Source organism: Azolla caroliniana, unplaced genomic scaffold (assembly GCF_043228905.1).
Source record: "Azolla caroliniana isolate FFs.n. ecotype wild unplaced genomic scaffold, voAzoCaro1.0.p SCAF_16, whole genome shotgun sequence".
In the NCBI taxonomy this organism is placed as follows: domain Eukaryota; kingdom Viridiplantae; phylum Streptophyta; class Polypodiopsida; order Salviniales; family Salviniaceae; genus Azolla; species Azolla caroliniana.
In genome coordinates, this window is record NW_028230451.1 from 5827781 (window position 1) to 5842086 (window position 14306).

Consider the following 14306-nt stretch of genomic DNA (forward strand, 5'->3'; position numbering starts at 1 on the left):
AACAAAACAACACACGAAGCAAAGAGAAGTTTTGGATGGATTGCCACGATAGTCTCTTATACATATTTGTCAATAAAAACAACCAACAAAATACAAGCCTAACAAACAAAGATCCTTCCTTCCATCACATGTGACGCCTTCTTTCCTTCTACTTCTTCTTCTTCTTCTTCCAATCTTTCTTCTTTCTTCCTCTTCTTTACATACTTACCTAAATAAGGCAATCACAGAATCGCCCACCTCCCTTTTTTAGTACTATATGCTTCTCTCTCTCTCTCTCTCTGATTCTCGTACAATACTGCACGAAAGACGCCGAGATTTGAGCATCGAGTTGGGTTTTCTCTCCTCTCAATTGGGCTCTTCTTCAAATATTAGGGTTCCTTGCTCACGCAGTGGATTAGGTCGTGTGTGTGTGTGTGTTTCTCTTTCTTCTTTGATCCTCTCTTTATTTCTTCTTCGTTGGATCAGCTTCTATGGCTCTCAACAACAGAAAGAAGGTAAATGAATATGAATGCGATTACTCATCCGAAATATCTTCTTCTTCTTCTCCCCACCTCAACAGATTAGCTGTGCTTTCTGCTCATTTTCAAGATGCCAATGTTTCTTCTCATCAAATTCTGGAACGCTTTCAAACCTTATCGTCTGAGGATAAAAGCCACAACTCTCTTACAGTTATTGATAACCGCACTGGGAAGAGGTATGATATTCCTATCAGCCAAGGCGGAACTATCAAGGCCACGGATTTCAAACAGGTACCCACGTCTATTTAAATTTTTTTGGGTTTTAATTATTTTCAAATTATTATGGAAAAACATTCATCTATGTCTGCTAAAACATTGTGGGAAAAAGAATCATCTATGTCCCTTTCAAATTATAATTGTATTACATAATTGTGTAAGAAATTATTGTCAAAAACTATTCATAATTTCCCTTTTAGATGATGAAAACTATTCATTTCTGTGTATTAAGCAATCATGGAAATCATTCATGTACGGTGTATTAGATTGTGAATGCCCAACATTAAACTTCCTATATTACTGTATCATCAAAATTGAAAATTATTCAATCTTCTTTTTCAAATTATGGAAGTACTTCATGTCTTATTTTTTGTCTTCCTTATTATCTTTAAAAACATTCGTCATATCATGACACAAATTCATTATTTTCTATAACAATATCATGAATGAAGTTCCATCTTTCTTCATTGAAATATCATGAAAACATTTGTCTCTTATTTTGCAACGTCCCCAACCATCTAATAATTCATTTTAAGATAATTTCATATTTCTTTTTGAAATCATGATAACGTCATCAATATCTAATTCAGTTATCACTAAGACATTCAACATCATCATGTTCTTTTCAAATAGTATAAAAACATTTATCTTTCGCTAATAAATTTTCATGAACATTCTGATGGGTCATTGAATTGCCAATATTAAGTGTTTTTCATTCTTATCAATGGTTTTCCTTAATATCAAGATCTTTGGAATTGCCCATTATCAACAAGTTAGGATTTGGGTAACCATAGTCTCTTTTTGGCAAACCTTTCTGCCCTTTTGAGCAGATAATTGCAGGAGACGATCCCAATGGTTTGAAGCTTTATGATCCAGGATTTCTGAATACAGCTCCAGTACGCTCATCTATTTCCTACATTGATGGAGACAAAGGAATTCTCCGGTATCGAGGGTATCCTATCGAGGAGCTTGCAGAGAGAAGCACATTCCCGGAGGTTGCTTATCTCTTAAGTAAGTTTAGGACATGGATGCTATTTCATCTTATGTTATGATCATTCATGTGTTAATCATATTCTTCTGCCTTCCCTAGTGTATGGAAATCTACCAACAAAGGATCAATTATCGCATTGGGAAGCGACAATCACACAACATTCGGCTTTACCCGAAGGTGTATTGGTATGTCTTTAGCTCATCGTTGTAGTAAATAAACTGATGTGCAAAAAGGTTCTGATTTTAGTTTGCTCATAATGGAGAATTAAGATAAGTCTTGATTATAATGCTCTTAAATTAATCATGATTTTAGGTTGCAAATTTGTTGGCTAATCATAAGAACTCTTGGTAGGAATGATTTGAATTCAATGCTTTGCACATCCAATGGTTAAATGGAGTGGTAATACTTTAATCTACTTATTCAGACTGTCATAGCATCACTCCCACATGATGCTCACCCCATGGGAGCTCTTGTCGCATCAATAAATGTTCTTTCCACTTACCATCCTGATGCAAATCCAGCATTGAAGGTGAATATCTGAACCTCTACAACATATTATGTACCTAGCTCTTCTGAACCATGTGAGTTAATAAATGCTGGGCATAACTTGCAGGGGCAAGACTTATACAAATCGAAGAGTGTTCGAGACAAACAAATTGTCCGCATATTAGGAAAGGTTGTGCCATCAAAATCAGTTCTTTTGTTGCCATGATGATGTAAATAATGCATTTCTCTTACTAATTCAAGAGTGATTCGTATAGGTTCCTACCATAGCTGCTGCAATCTATTCAAGGATGGCTGGAAGACATCCTGTTGCTCCATCCAATAGTCTCTCCTATTCTGAAAACTTCCTTTATATGCTCGATTCGATGTAATTATTGAGTATTTCTTTATTAATGATGCATTAAAGCTCGGTGAAGTCTTTTGATTATTAGGTTGTAATTGTTTTCATAGGGGTAACCCTTCATATGTCCCAAACAAACGGCTTGCCCGAGTCATAGATATTCTTTTCATTCTTCATGCGGAGCATGAAATGAATTGCTCCACATCAGCTGCACGACACCTTGCCTCCAGGTACTACTTAGCCTCCTTTAGTAAACATATGTCAGTCAATACATACAAACTCGTTCTAAATTCTTCTGTATCATCCAGTGGAGTTGATGTTTATACAGCTATTGCCGGAGCAACAGGTGCCTTGTATGGGCCATTGCATGGAGGTGCCAATGAAGTATATATGCCTTACCTCTTCTTTTGTCCACATATTTCTGGACTGTGAGCATATTTTATGGCGTTTCATTTGTATTCCTTTGTGCATTTCAGGCAGTCCTCAAGATGCTTAGTGAAATTGGAAGTGTAGATAAGATCCCTGAGTTCCTTGAAGGTGTTAAGAATAGGTAATTACTGACTCAAAGGGGAAGATCAAAAATCTAGTGAATATTGTCAAGGGCTAAAAGTTGAAAAGAAAGTTCACTAATTCTGCATTTGTGCATTCAAATAGGAAACGAAAGATGTCTGGTTTTGGGCATCGAGTGTACAAGAACTATGATCCCCGAGCAAAGGTGTACATTGTATATGATGAATACGAATGATGCATTCATGAGACTTTGTTAATAGAACATTAAATTTGTTTCATTCAGGTGGTGAAGAAGCTGGCAGAGGAAGTTTTCTCCATCGTTGGTCATGATCCTTTGATAGAGGTTGGTTCAACTTGGCTCCTTCCATATTTGCATCATTAAGCACCAATAAATGGAAGTATTTAAAAAATACAATTATAATTCCCATTAGGTTGCGGTGGCTTTGGAGACAGTGGCACTCTCGGATGAATACTTTGTTAAGCGGAAACTGTATCCCAATATTGATTTCTACTCTGGTCTGATATACAGGTTACCCACCTTTCCTATCTTGACAACATCTTTAGTCCAGGTACATAGCCATCCCTTTTATTCTTTCACGAGATTAATTTTGCCTTTGGTGTGATTGACAGAGCATTAGGGTTTCCAACTGAGTACTTCACTGTTCTCTTTGCCATACCTCGCATGGCTGGATATCTTGCCCATTGGAGAGAATCCCTAGATGATCCGGACACGAAGATCATGCGACCTCATCAGGTCAGTGCAGTAAATTTATGAGACTTGAATCTAGTTATAATATTTCATAACGCATGTCTTGTCAGTAGGAATCGTTTTAACTTCTGTCAGAAGGTCAAGAAACATCACTACGATATAGCATAAGTTGCCAACGTCTTCAAAAGATGAAAATTTTGTCTGGTAGCAAGTGAGAAGAAAAGGAAAAGATATTGAGCCTTTGTTAAAGATAGTGTTACGATTTTGCAAGTTTTACACCTCGATTCCAAACACCTCATCACTAGGTCGAAATGAAATGTTATATTAGCACCCTAAGGCCTGAAGAACCAAAGAATTTACATCCTTTTAAGATCTGATAAAATGTTTATGGGGAAGAAACAAATTGTGTCTTAGGGTAAACACAGATGATTTTGCAAGGTTCAAATCTGCATGTCTATACTGTATGACAAGGTTGAGAGAGATACATAGATGATTCTGTCCCATGGAACCAAAAAGAGACATAGATAGATAGATGTATTTTTGACATCCACGGGAAACTGATTGCGATCTATATGAGGCAGGACATAGCCCATGGGGAGGATCGAACTTGGTTTCTCAGTTTCATTTTGTTTTTTAGAGAGAATGTATTATTATGGATTTTTATTTTTTCGTTTGTGTTCAGTGGTATACTGGAGTATGGCTTCGGCATTATACACCTTCCATCGAGCGGCCCATCCCCCCTGGAAATGAAGATAAATTTGGTGATATATCAATCTCTAATGCTACCAGACGGCGAAGAGCTGGGGTGCTTGCATAGATCATTATTTTGTTTGCAAAGAATTTCAAAGGCAGGCTATTCTGTTTTATAATTGACATTATACATGAATGGCTGATTCAGAATAATAGCAATAATGCATCATGGTGGCATAGTGAGTAGTTGTTCTAGCCACAGTATTGAAATTTATCAAAGCTGTATTGTATGTTGGAATTTTCTGTAAAGGACTTCAAAGGCTTGAATTAAGTTGAAGGTTCTGTTTCTTGAAATTCTCTAATCGCATCTTTTGGTAAATTTCACACAGAGGATGCGCTCCTGTTTCTTTTATTAATCTTAAATGGCAACATTAATTACTTTCATTGCGAAATTTCCTACTTGTGATAGTTTTAACGGAAACATGTTTGATTTTTATATACAGATTCGCACCTTATTCCTGCTCATTACGTGTGTATTTTTTAGGGTATGCAGTCAGTATACGTGTTAAATTTTGTTTAAAATATAAGTGGAGGTATTTGGGAATTCTATTTTTCTCATGTTTAAAAATTTGGGGATATTCTTTTAATTTCCCAGACACATCAGAGGATATTCTGGTAAAGTTAAAATAGTTGTGAGCTGTGGAGCTATATCTTTGTGTTTTGAATATATGTATTTAAGTATAAGTTCCATAAAAATGTGCATGAATGGCACATGAGGATCACCATATTGAAAGCTGTATATAGCTCATGGTTGCACTTGGGATCAGCAAATTATTCTAGATTACACCATTCTTTTGTGAAGTTATCATACCTCAAAGAGTTTCTTTTGTGAAGCTATCATACCTCAAAGAATTGCTATAGTTTTAACTTTTGGCAATGTTAATTGTGAAAAGATTCTCCATCTCACCTTTGACCGTGTTATTATACCTCAAAGAGTTGCTATAGTTTTCAACTTTTAACAATGTTAATTGTGAAAAGATTCTCCAACTCACCCTTTGACCATATAATCATCTCCATTTTACCACATCCTTTCATACGCATCATAATTGTCTCAGCAACAAGTCTATATGCCATGGAAGTAAAATTTTGTGTTCTTACACACCAAAAAACTGCATCTTCACCTTCCAAGTGTTTCTATTTTGCTAGGTCAGATGTATCTTTGATTCATACAAAAACTTTAGTGAATGGAGATGTGAAGACTTTAGTGCATTAGTTATACAACTTGTCAGAATTCATTTACAGATATGCCCACCATGCATTTTGTTATATATCCCATGTATCCTTAAACTTCTTGACACGTGATGTACGAATGTTTCAATAACCATAGTACAACTTTGCTATATCCCATGTATGCTTTAGCTTCTTCACATATGAAATTTGAATTTTTCAATAAATATAGTGCATAGGTGATCTTGGCTCAAGGCCTTTGTTTATTTTCAATAGAAGAAAACGGCTAGCTTCTATACTCCATACATCTTGTATATCCCATTCCATCAGCTTTAAGAGAGACAAGATTGACATGTCTAAAGTCGCTTTTGGATGATATTGAGCATAATTTTTTTTGCATATTATACAATTAGAACTTCAATGCGCTCAGATGGATAATTAACAAATCCATTAATGTCCAATAAAAGAATTTCGGAATATAACCTCCTTAGGTTGCAACAAAGTAAAATTTATACAAACACCCCAGCTCGTCGACGTCTAGTAGCATTCGAGATTGATATTTCAGCTAGCTTATCTTCATTTCCAGTGGGTATTGGACGATCAATTGGAGGACTATAATGTCGGAGCCAGATTCCAGTGTACCACTGTACATATATAAACAAACAAGATTGTTATACAGAGGCTAAATCTCTATCTATATTCTCTCTACATATACGTAGACATACATGTGTGTTGCATGTATGTGACTCACCTGCTGAGGTCGCATGATCTTTGTGTCGGGATCGTCTAATGATTCTCTCCAATGGGCAAGATACCCTGCCATTCGAGGTATGGCAAAGAGAACAGTGAAGTATTCAGCTGGAAACCCTAATGCTCTGGAAAGCACATAAAAAAATTGATCTTGTAAAACCCCTAAAAAGATTAGGAAAAGCTAATTTAATTTGGCATAAAAAAATGACAGCAAATTAACATTGCAAAAAACATGAAAACCATAGTGTAAACATGTACATGCACCAAAGAAGCCATGGAGATCAGAATGGTCAAGTCACCTATATATCAAACCAGAGTAGAAATCAACATTGGGATAGAGTTTCCTCTTGATGAAATATTCATCTGCGAGAGCCACTGCCTCCAAAGCAACTGCAACCTAAAGAGAATAAAAATATAATAGGTTTTCAATAACTCTTTCCATGCACTTCTGAACTTAATTTTACAAAATTCAAGAGTAGTAAAGTTGGAGACCACCTCTATCAAAGGATCACGACCAACAATAGAGAACACTTCCTCTGCAAGTTTCTTGATCACCTAATATATAAAGCAATATTTTAAAAATTCGCTCGCTATAAGGGTGCCTCAAGAAATGCCTTGTTGCTATTGATAAGATACATACTTTTGCTCGAGGGTCATAATTCTTATACACTCGATGACCAAAACCAGACATCTTTCGTTTTCTGTTGCAAGCACACAGCATAAAAATATCATTTTGCTATTTCTTAATATGCACCAGATTTTTGTTTTTCCTTCACATTAATTGCGGACATTGAAACATTCCATCCAATTCAACCTTCCATATTTCAAATTTAGTTGTGCTCCAAGATGTGTCATTACCTGTTCTTGACACCGTCAAGGAACTCGGGAATTTTATCAGCACTTCCAATTTCACTCAGCATTTTCAGGACTGCCTGTGACGCACATTGGAAGACAATTCAAGCACCATTGAAAACATGGAAAATTACTTAAGTATGCTTGAATCGCAGAAGTTAAACAAGTACTCTCTTTTTTTAAACGAGAAGTGCATACTTCAGTGGAATACTATCTTTTAATCAAATCAGATCACATGTAAGCATAATAAGTAGGTATAATTTCCCTAAAAAAAGACTTATTATTATCCAGAAATAGGTGGTGAAGAGGTGAAGTATATATACTTCATTGGCACCTCCATGCAATGGCCCATACAAGGCACCTGTTGCTCCAGCAATAGCAGTATAAACATCAACTCCACTGCACATTGAGGAATCATTTTATTACATGGACAAAGACTTTATCTTGAATGAGTTCATATTCAGCATCTATCTTCAAGAGCACCTGGAAGCAAGGTGCCGAGCAGCTGATGTGGAGCAATTCATTTCATGCTCAGCATGAAGAATGAAAAGAATATCTATAACTCGAGCAAGCCGTTTGTTCGGGACATACAATGAATTGCCCCTATAGTAATGTCACAAAAACATCAAAAGTCAAGGGAACCCTCCAGCTATAATTCATCAACTCAAGAAACAATATTACGCTTACATAGAGTCAAGCATATAGAGGAAGTTTTCTGAATAGGAGAGAGTATTCGATGGAACAACGGGATGTCTCCCAGCCATCCTTGAATATATTGCGGCTGCTATGGTAGGAACCTGTATGGATCATTGTCAAATTAGTAACAAAATCCAGCTACTTGACATCTCCACAACACAGCCATTTTATCAGTCTAACCTTTCCTAATATGCGGACGATTTGTTTATCCCGAATGCCTTTTGATTTGTACACGTCTTGGCCCTGCAGATTATGCCAAAACATCGGTTACCAAATGGAAACCTCTTGAAAGGACATGCACAATATGATGTAGAGGCTCAGATGATCACCTTGAATGCAGGATTTGCATCAGGGTGGAAAGTAGATAGAGCATTTATTGATGCAACAAGAGCTCCCATTGGGTGAGCATCATGTGGTAGAGTTGCAATGACAGACTGCATCAAAAATAGCCTCAGAATGTTACTCTTTCCTTTACATTGATTTAGAAGTATCCAGTTTCTTTTAATTGTAATTGAAAGTGCTATCAAAACTTCTCGAAATTATCTATTGATGGTGCAAATTAAACTTGGGAGTCAATATTCTTACCTCAAAATTTATCTTAAGTCCCCATTGAATGTTCAAGCTAAAATCATAATGCTTTATTAGCTTATTTACTAGAATAAGGATTTAAACACATACCAATACACCTTCTGGTAAAGCCGAATGTTGTGCAATCGTAGCTTCCCAATGTGATAATTGATCCTTTGTGGGCAGATTTCCATACACTAGGAAAAGGGAGAAGGATATGATTAAGACATTATTGATCACAGCATGAGATGAAATAACATCTATGAATTTAGGCTTTTCTCTTTTTATAACTCACTTAGAAGATAAGCAACCTCGGGGAACGTGCTTCTTTCTGCAAGCTCCTCAATAGGGTACCCTCGATAACGTAAGATGCCTTTGTCTCCATCAATGTAAGAAATTGATGAACGTACAGGAGCTGTATTCAGATATCCTGGATCATAAAGCTTCAAACCATTGACACTATCTCCTGTGGTTATCTGCATGAAGAAAAGATAGTAGGGTTACCCCACTCCAAACTTGTTGATAATGACCAAATCCTAACATTTTCACATCAAGATGCCCATCGTAAGATATACCATACACATGTAGAATTGAGGACACCATCAAGTTGATAATGATCAATTTAGTAGACAAAGAGAATATTTGTATGGTTTAATTGAGATTAGGGCAGCCATTAACCAGTTTCAAATTTATTGACAAAGATGGATGATTTCATAAATTGATCTAGATTAGGGTAATCATTACCCATCTTCAAGCTTACTGATAACGAACATCTCCCAACATTTTGACATTAAGGAGCCCGTTATAAGATTGAATATGTTTAGAAATATTATCAGACAGCCATTTTAAAATTGAGAACATACATAGAATTGAAAATTCTATCAAAATGCTCATGATTTAATAGAGCAACATGAATTTCATCTTCTTCTATTGACTTACACAACTACAAAGTTGTCTAAGATTGACAATTTGATATCAAGGAATCCATCGTAAGATTGACAATACATCCATACAAATACGACGTTTACATGTAATTTTCATAGGGAAACTGATGTTATTTTTTTGTTGGGACTATAATGTGCCAAAGTTTGACGTTTAAGGATTTCATTGTAAGATCAACAAAACATGTATAGAAAGATGATAATTTCATTATTCAATAAGCAAAGACAAATGTATGTGTCACTTTTTATAGATGAGGATGATGTGATCATGAGAACTTTAATAGAATCGGATGAAATTTTCCATGATATGTTTAATGGAAAAATATGCGTATGTTTTCCTGGTATTTTAATAGAATAGACAAAGAAGGACGATTTTTATTCAATTTTACACAATAAAGATGAATGTCTTTCTTGATTTAATACAGAAAGATGAATATCTTTCATGATATTCTAATAGAAAACACCAAGGCTTAATCCATGATTAACGATGAAAAGAGTGGCAAATAGAGAGCAGTCACATATGGGTACCTGTTTGAAATCAGTGGCCTTGATAGTGCCTCCTTCACTAATAGGAATACTGTACCTCTTCCCGGTGCGGTTATCAACGACAGTCAGAGAGTCTTGAGTTTTTTCTGCAGGCGCTAAGGTGTGAAACCGTTCTAAGGGTTCATGAGGAGAAACGGTAGAATCTTGGAGGTGAGCAGCAAGCACGGCTAATCTCTTGAGGTGAGGAGAAGAAGATGACGATGATGATGATGATGATGAAGATCTCTCTGATGAGTATTCGCATTCGCATTCGTTCACCTTCTTTCTGTTGTAGAGAGCCATGGGAAGCCGAATCAAAAGAGAGAAAGAAAGAAAGAAACGGATTCGATTTCTCTGAGTGACGAAGAAATCCTGCCTTCTTTTTCTTCTTCTTCTTTTTAGGAAGAACCCAATTGGGAAGAGAGAAAACCCAACTCCAGTTTCAAATCTTGGCGTGTTTCGTGCAGTATTCGGGCAACAATTCAGGGAAGAAGGCGAGATTTCCTGATCGAAGAAATAAAAGAAACAGGGGAGGAGAGAGAAAGAAAGAAAGAAAGAAAGAAACAGGGGAGGAGAGAGAGAGAGAGAGTTATGTTATAATTAGAACTTAGAAGAAGTCAAGTACATAAGCTCAAAGTCCATGGCCTTATCTCTAATCCTTTTGCGTGCTTTTTTTGCTTTTCTTCATAAACTGGATTCCTTCGCCACGTATGCCGCCGCCGCCGCCGATAGCTATGGGCCCAGATTCAGCTCGAACCGAACCGAAACCGTTACGCCATGGTTTAACGGCTCCAAAATAATAAAATGGTTTGGTTTGGTTTGGTTTGACTTACTAGTAAACGTTTCGGTTTTAGTTTGGTTTGGTTCCAAAACTCGGGTATAGGTTTAAGTGGTTTATTAGTTTTTGGTTAACTTATATTTTCCCCTTAATGGTTTAATTGATGTTTAACTTTTTCTACCGCCACCACTCCTTCAAGTCCCTTCAGCATCCGCCACTACTCCCCAGCTTTCAAACGTTCCTCCCTCGATCCATCATCGATACCCAACCAATCAATTCTCGTCTTCGTCATTGTTTGTTGCATTACCAGATTTACGATGAAAGCCCCCTCAGTCTCCCATAGAGTGCCCATCACATATCCCTCTACTTCTACTTTGTGCTCTTTGGCGTGACATGTCCATACCCTAGCATCACTCTAGGTAGGACATTTCTTGGACGAATACACTAGTGGCATAAAAGGTTGGGTCCTATCATGATGTTAACGTGTCCCTTGACACCTCGATTTCGGAAACCATTTTCATTTGCTCCACAAACATTTTCATTCGAGCGGTTGATAATATATTCGTAATATTCTATGTGCCACGACTCATAGACGATCCTGCAATATGTACATCCAACTTACTTCTGCATCACCAACAATACATGAAAAACAAATATATGAACGATCTTTGGGGGTAGGGGGGCCATATAATTGCATATACACATCCTTTTCCTTGAGTGTTTGCACTTCTATAACTTTGATATTGTGTCTGTGTCCATTGTAAACACAAGGAGTTACAACACAAGGAGAATGACCTTTGGAAAAGACGACGATGACAAGTGAGAGTTGTACAAGTTTCTAATGGTGTCACGTGTTGATAATGGACACCTTGGTCACATGCCTTCAAGTTTTATGAGGTAAAAACCTACTCGTATTAAAAAATGGTTGAATGATTTAGCAAATATGATATTTGATATTCCCTTACGATTATTGTTCTTCGAAATGTCTTTGCTTAACTTCTTGTCGTGATTGATAGACAAAAAAGAGAGTTTGCACTAAAATCACCCATGAGAGATGTGCATGATTTCTTGGTGGGATTATTTTCCCGTCGACCATCTCATAGTGGGAGGCAAAGTTCAACTTAGTTTGGTGGCAATAAGCTGCAAACAAGTATTTTACAAACTTAATGTTTTGCTTAGATGCAAGTCTTTAGTGTGTGGCTTTTAAAAAAAAAGGTTGAATTGTATATTGGTAACCTCAAATTCAACTTCTTTGAAATGATTGGTAAAGTTTGAAAATTCCTTGCATATATATATTTCAAGATATTTAGTCTCTCGATCGAAATACTAAACCTGCATTTGAATTGCAAGCCAAGCATGGATATTATAAGGATGCGAAGGCAAGTAATCGTTAGAAGCCACAAACAATCAATAAATGCTCTTAGTCATGATTTGCAATACCCTGCATCCAAAGTTCTTTATTGCTACGTCACATTGCCCAAAAAAGGATAAATAACTTTCACTTCTTGACTTTTGATGCCAACATTTTAAGGCCAATTTTTAGGAGCATAGTGTGTATGCATGTAACCGCATTTATGAAAGACATATAATGAACTTGACATATAATGCATTGCTTGAGACTTGAACCCAACACTTACACATCGTAACTATGCCTAATGTTACAAAATTGTGCCAACATACATAATTTGGAAATTTGAATGACATAACCACAGGATTCCACAAGCAAAAGTGAGTATGGATATCTAAAGCCTTTTATATTATATGTAAACGTGATGCTTTCATATTGTACTTTTACCATATGGTGGCAATATTTATCTGCTTCATTCGTACAATTGCACAATGTCTTACATGCATATATTATCGACTAAAAAAAACTCTCAAGCACATTTCTTATGATTGACAATGATAAAAATTAAAATAGAGACCGTCTCAATTTGAACCAAATACCTCCTTGTCAAAAGTCCTTAGGTACAACATAAAGACATAAACATCTACTTATACGCCAACATAGAATCAACCTAAATTCCAAATATTGCACATTAACTCATCAACCAACCTCGTATCGCAAAAGATTATCCATAAACTCGAGTTTGATCTCGCATCATAATGCAAAATAGTGACATGCAAGTCTAATGTTGTCTTCATATATGGAACAATCAAAGATAAAGAGGTGAACATATGCATAATGTGTGTGAATCTATCAAACCAACGAATGTAGTTTTGGAATATATGTGACATGTGGCATTACACATGTCAAGTATGACCTGACCTTTGCATGCAAATGTATACAAAGGTCTTTCGTTAATTTTGTTATAGATAATTCGCAAATCCACTAAGATCCAAAGAGTTGTTTTTATAACCAACCATGCAATGAAAATACATGACAACTGACTTGACACGTTTTGCACATGAACTTGACACCCAAATGTACATAAACTTCACTTACTGCAAATTTATTGTGAGAGAAATGATCAAATACTTGTCTCGTGTTAGAAGGTTGTTTCTATACACACTTCCTCTGGGAAAATGTCAAAAGTACAAACTTACGTGATGGATTGTTACGTTTGTAGGATATTAAACTTTGTAGTTTTAATCTTTAAGCAATTTTCATGATGTGTTTGTCACTAGTTACTCTTTATATAGGAGGTCTTCTCTACTCAATGATATAATGTGTGTGTATATATATATATATTGAGATTATTGAATGCGATACAAATTTTCCTAAGTTGATTCGGGTGTATCAAATACGTTTTCTTTCCAAGGATAATATCTCAGATTGTTTGTTGGTTTTAATGGAGATGACATTGGAGGCATGCCCTAGTTTTTTGCAAAACATTACCCATCGGTTGTGGATGATTTGAGGGATGACTTCACATTGTTAATTTTAATCACGAGAGGTTGACACACATTTCAATATCTCTAGGACTTTGAACTTGTGGACATTATCAAATTATTGTGATTAGAAACTTATTACCGTTGTTTGTGGAATCCGCAAATGCTTTGCATTCTAACCCCTTTCCATGTCTACGCTTTTGGTGAATCCTCAAGATTCAATTGAGTATGGTTCCTTTATTTGGAAGCGAGCACATAACATGCATTTTTCTAATACACACCATCATACTTTTCTTTACTTAAAGATTCGAGCATATTATGGTAATTTCCCTGTATAAAAACTCTTACTATACTTGTTTTTTATTGTTCGATGAAACTTTTGATAAAACATTGTTAGTTGTTATCCGAGGTTGGGTGGTGAAACTTTTGATAAAACATTGTTAGTTGTTATCCGAGGTTGGATGAATGCAGTTAGAAACACGATATGTTATACAAAATCTTTCAACGTGAACAATAATGCCTTTTTGCGTCACATTATAGACTTTTTTAGGTGTTGAAATCTTAAATTTTATGCATATAGTAACCATAAAGCTTGTGTTTCTCAACATTAAGGTTCTACGATTTTAAACGATTCATTGGCTACTATGTTGTTATAAAAAC

The 14306-nt window shown here is 36.0% G+C and overlaps 2 protein-coding genes across 2 annotated transcripts; one reads left to right on the plus strand and one right to left on the minus strand.

Moving 5' to 3' along the window:
- The first annotated feature begins 248 nt into the window (after positions 1-248).
- LOC147853802 (citrate synthase 3, peroxisomal-like) lies at positions 249-4832 on the plus strand. The gene is made up of 14 exons (XM_087332490.1): positions 249-749; positions 1565-1745; positions 1825-1910; positions 2150-2254; positions 2339-2401; positions 2487-2596; positions 2680-2799; positions 2878-2953; positions 3046-3119; positions 3224-3284; positions 3363-3422; positions 3511-3608; positions 3710-3833; positions 4471-4832. Exons 1-14 carry the CDS (start codon positions 471-473, stop codon positions 4603-4605), a joined length of 1572 nt encoding a protein of 523 aa, XP_087188616.1. The 5' UTR covers positions 249-470; the 3' UTR covers positions 4606-4832.
- Positions 4833-6052: 1220 nt separating this feature from the next.
- LOC147853803 (citrate synthase, glyoxysomal-like) lies at positions 6053-10542 on the minus strand. The gene is made up of 14 exons (XM_087332288.1): positions 10040-10542; positions 8866-9046; positions 8682-8767; positions 8333-8437; positions 8184-8246; positions 7995-8104; positions 7791-7910; positions 7631-7706; positions 7314-7387; positions 7096-7156; positions 6951-7010; positions 6755-6852; positions 6457-6580; positions 6053-6349 (listed from the first exon to the last, which is right to left on the minus strand). Exons 1-14 carry the CDS (start codon positions 10337-10339, stop codon positions 6215-6217), a joined length of 1593 nt encoding a protein of 530 aa, XP_087188414.1. The 5' UTR covers positions 10340-10542; the 3' UTR covers positions 6053-6214.
- Between the last annotated feature and the right edge of the window lie 3764 nt (positions 10543-14306).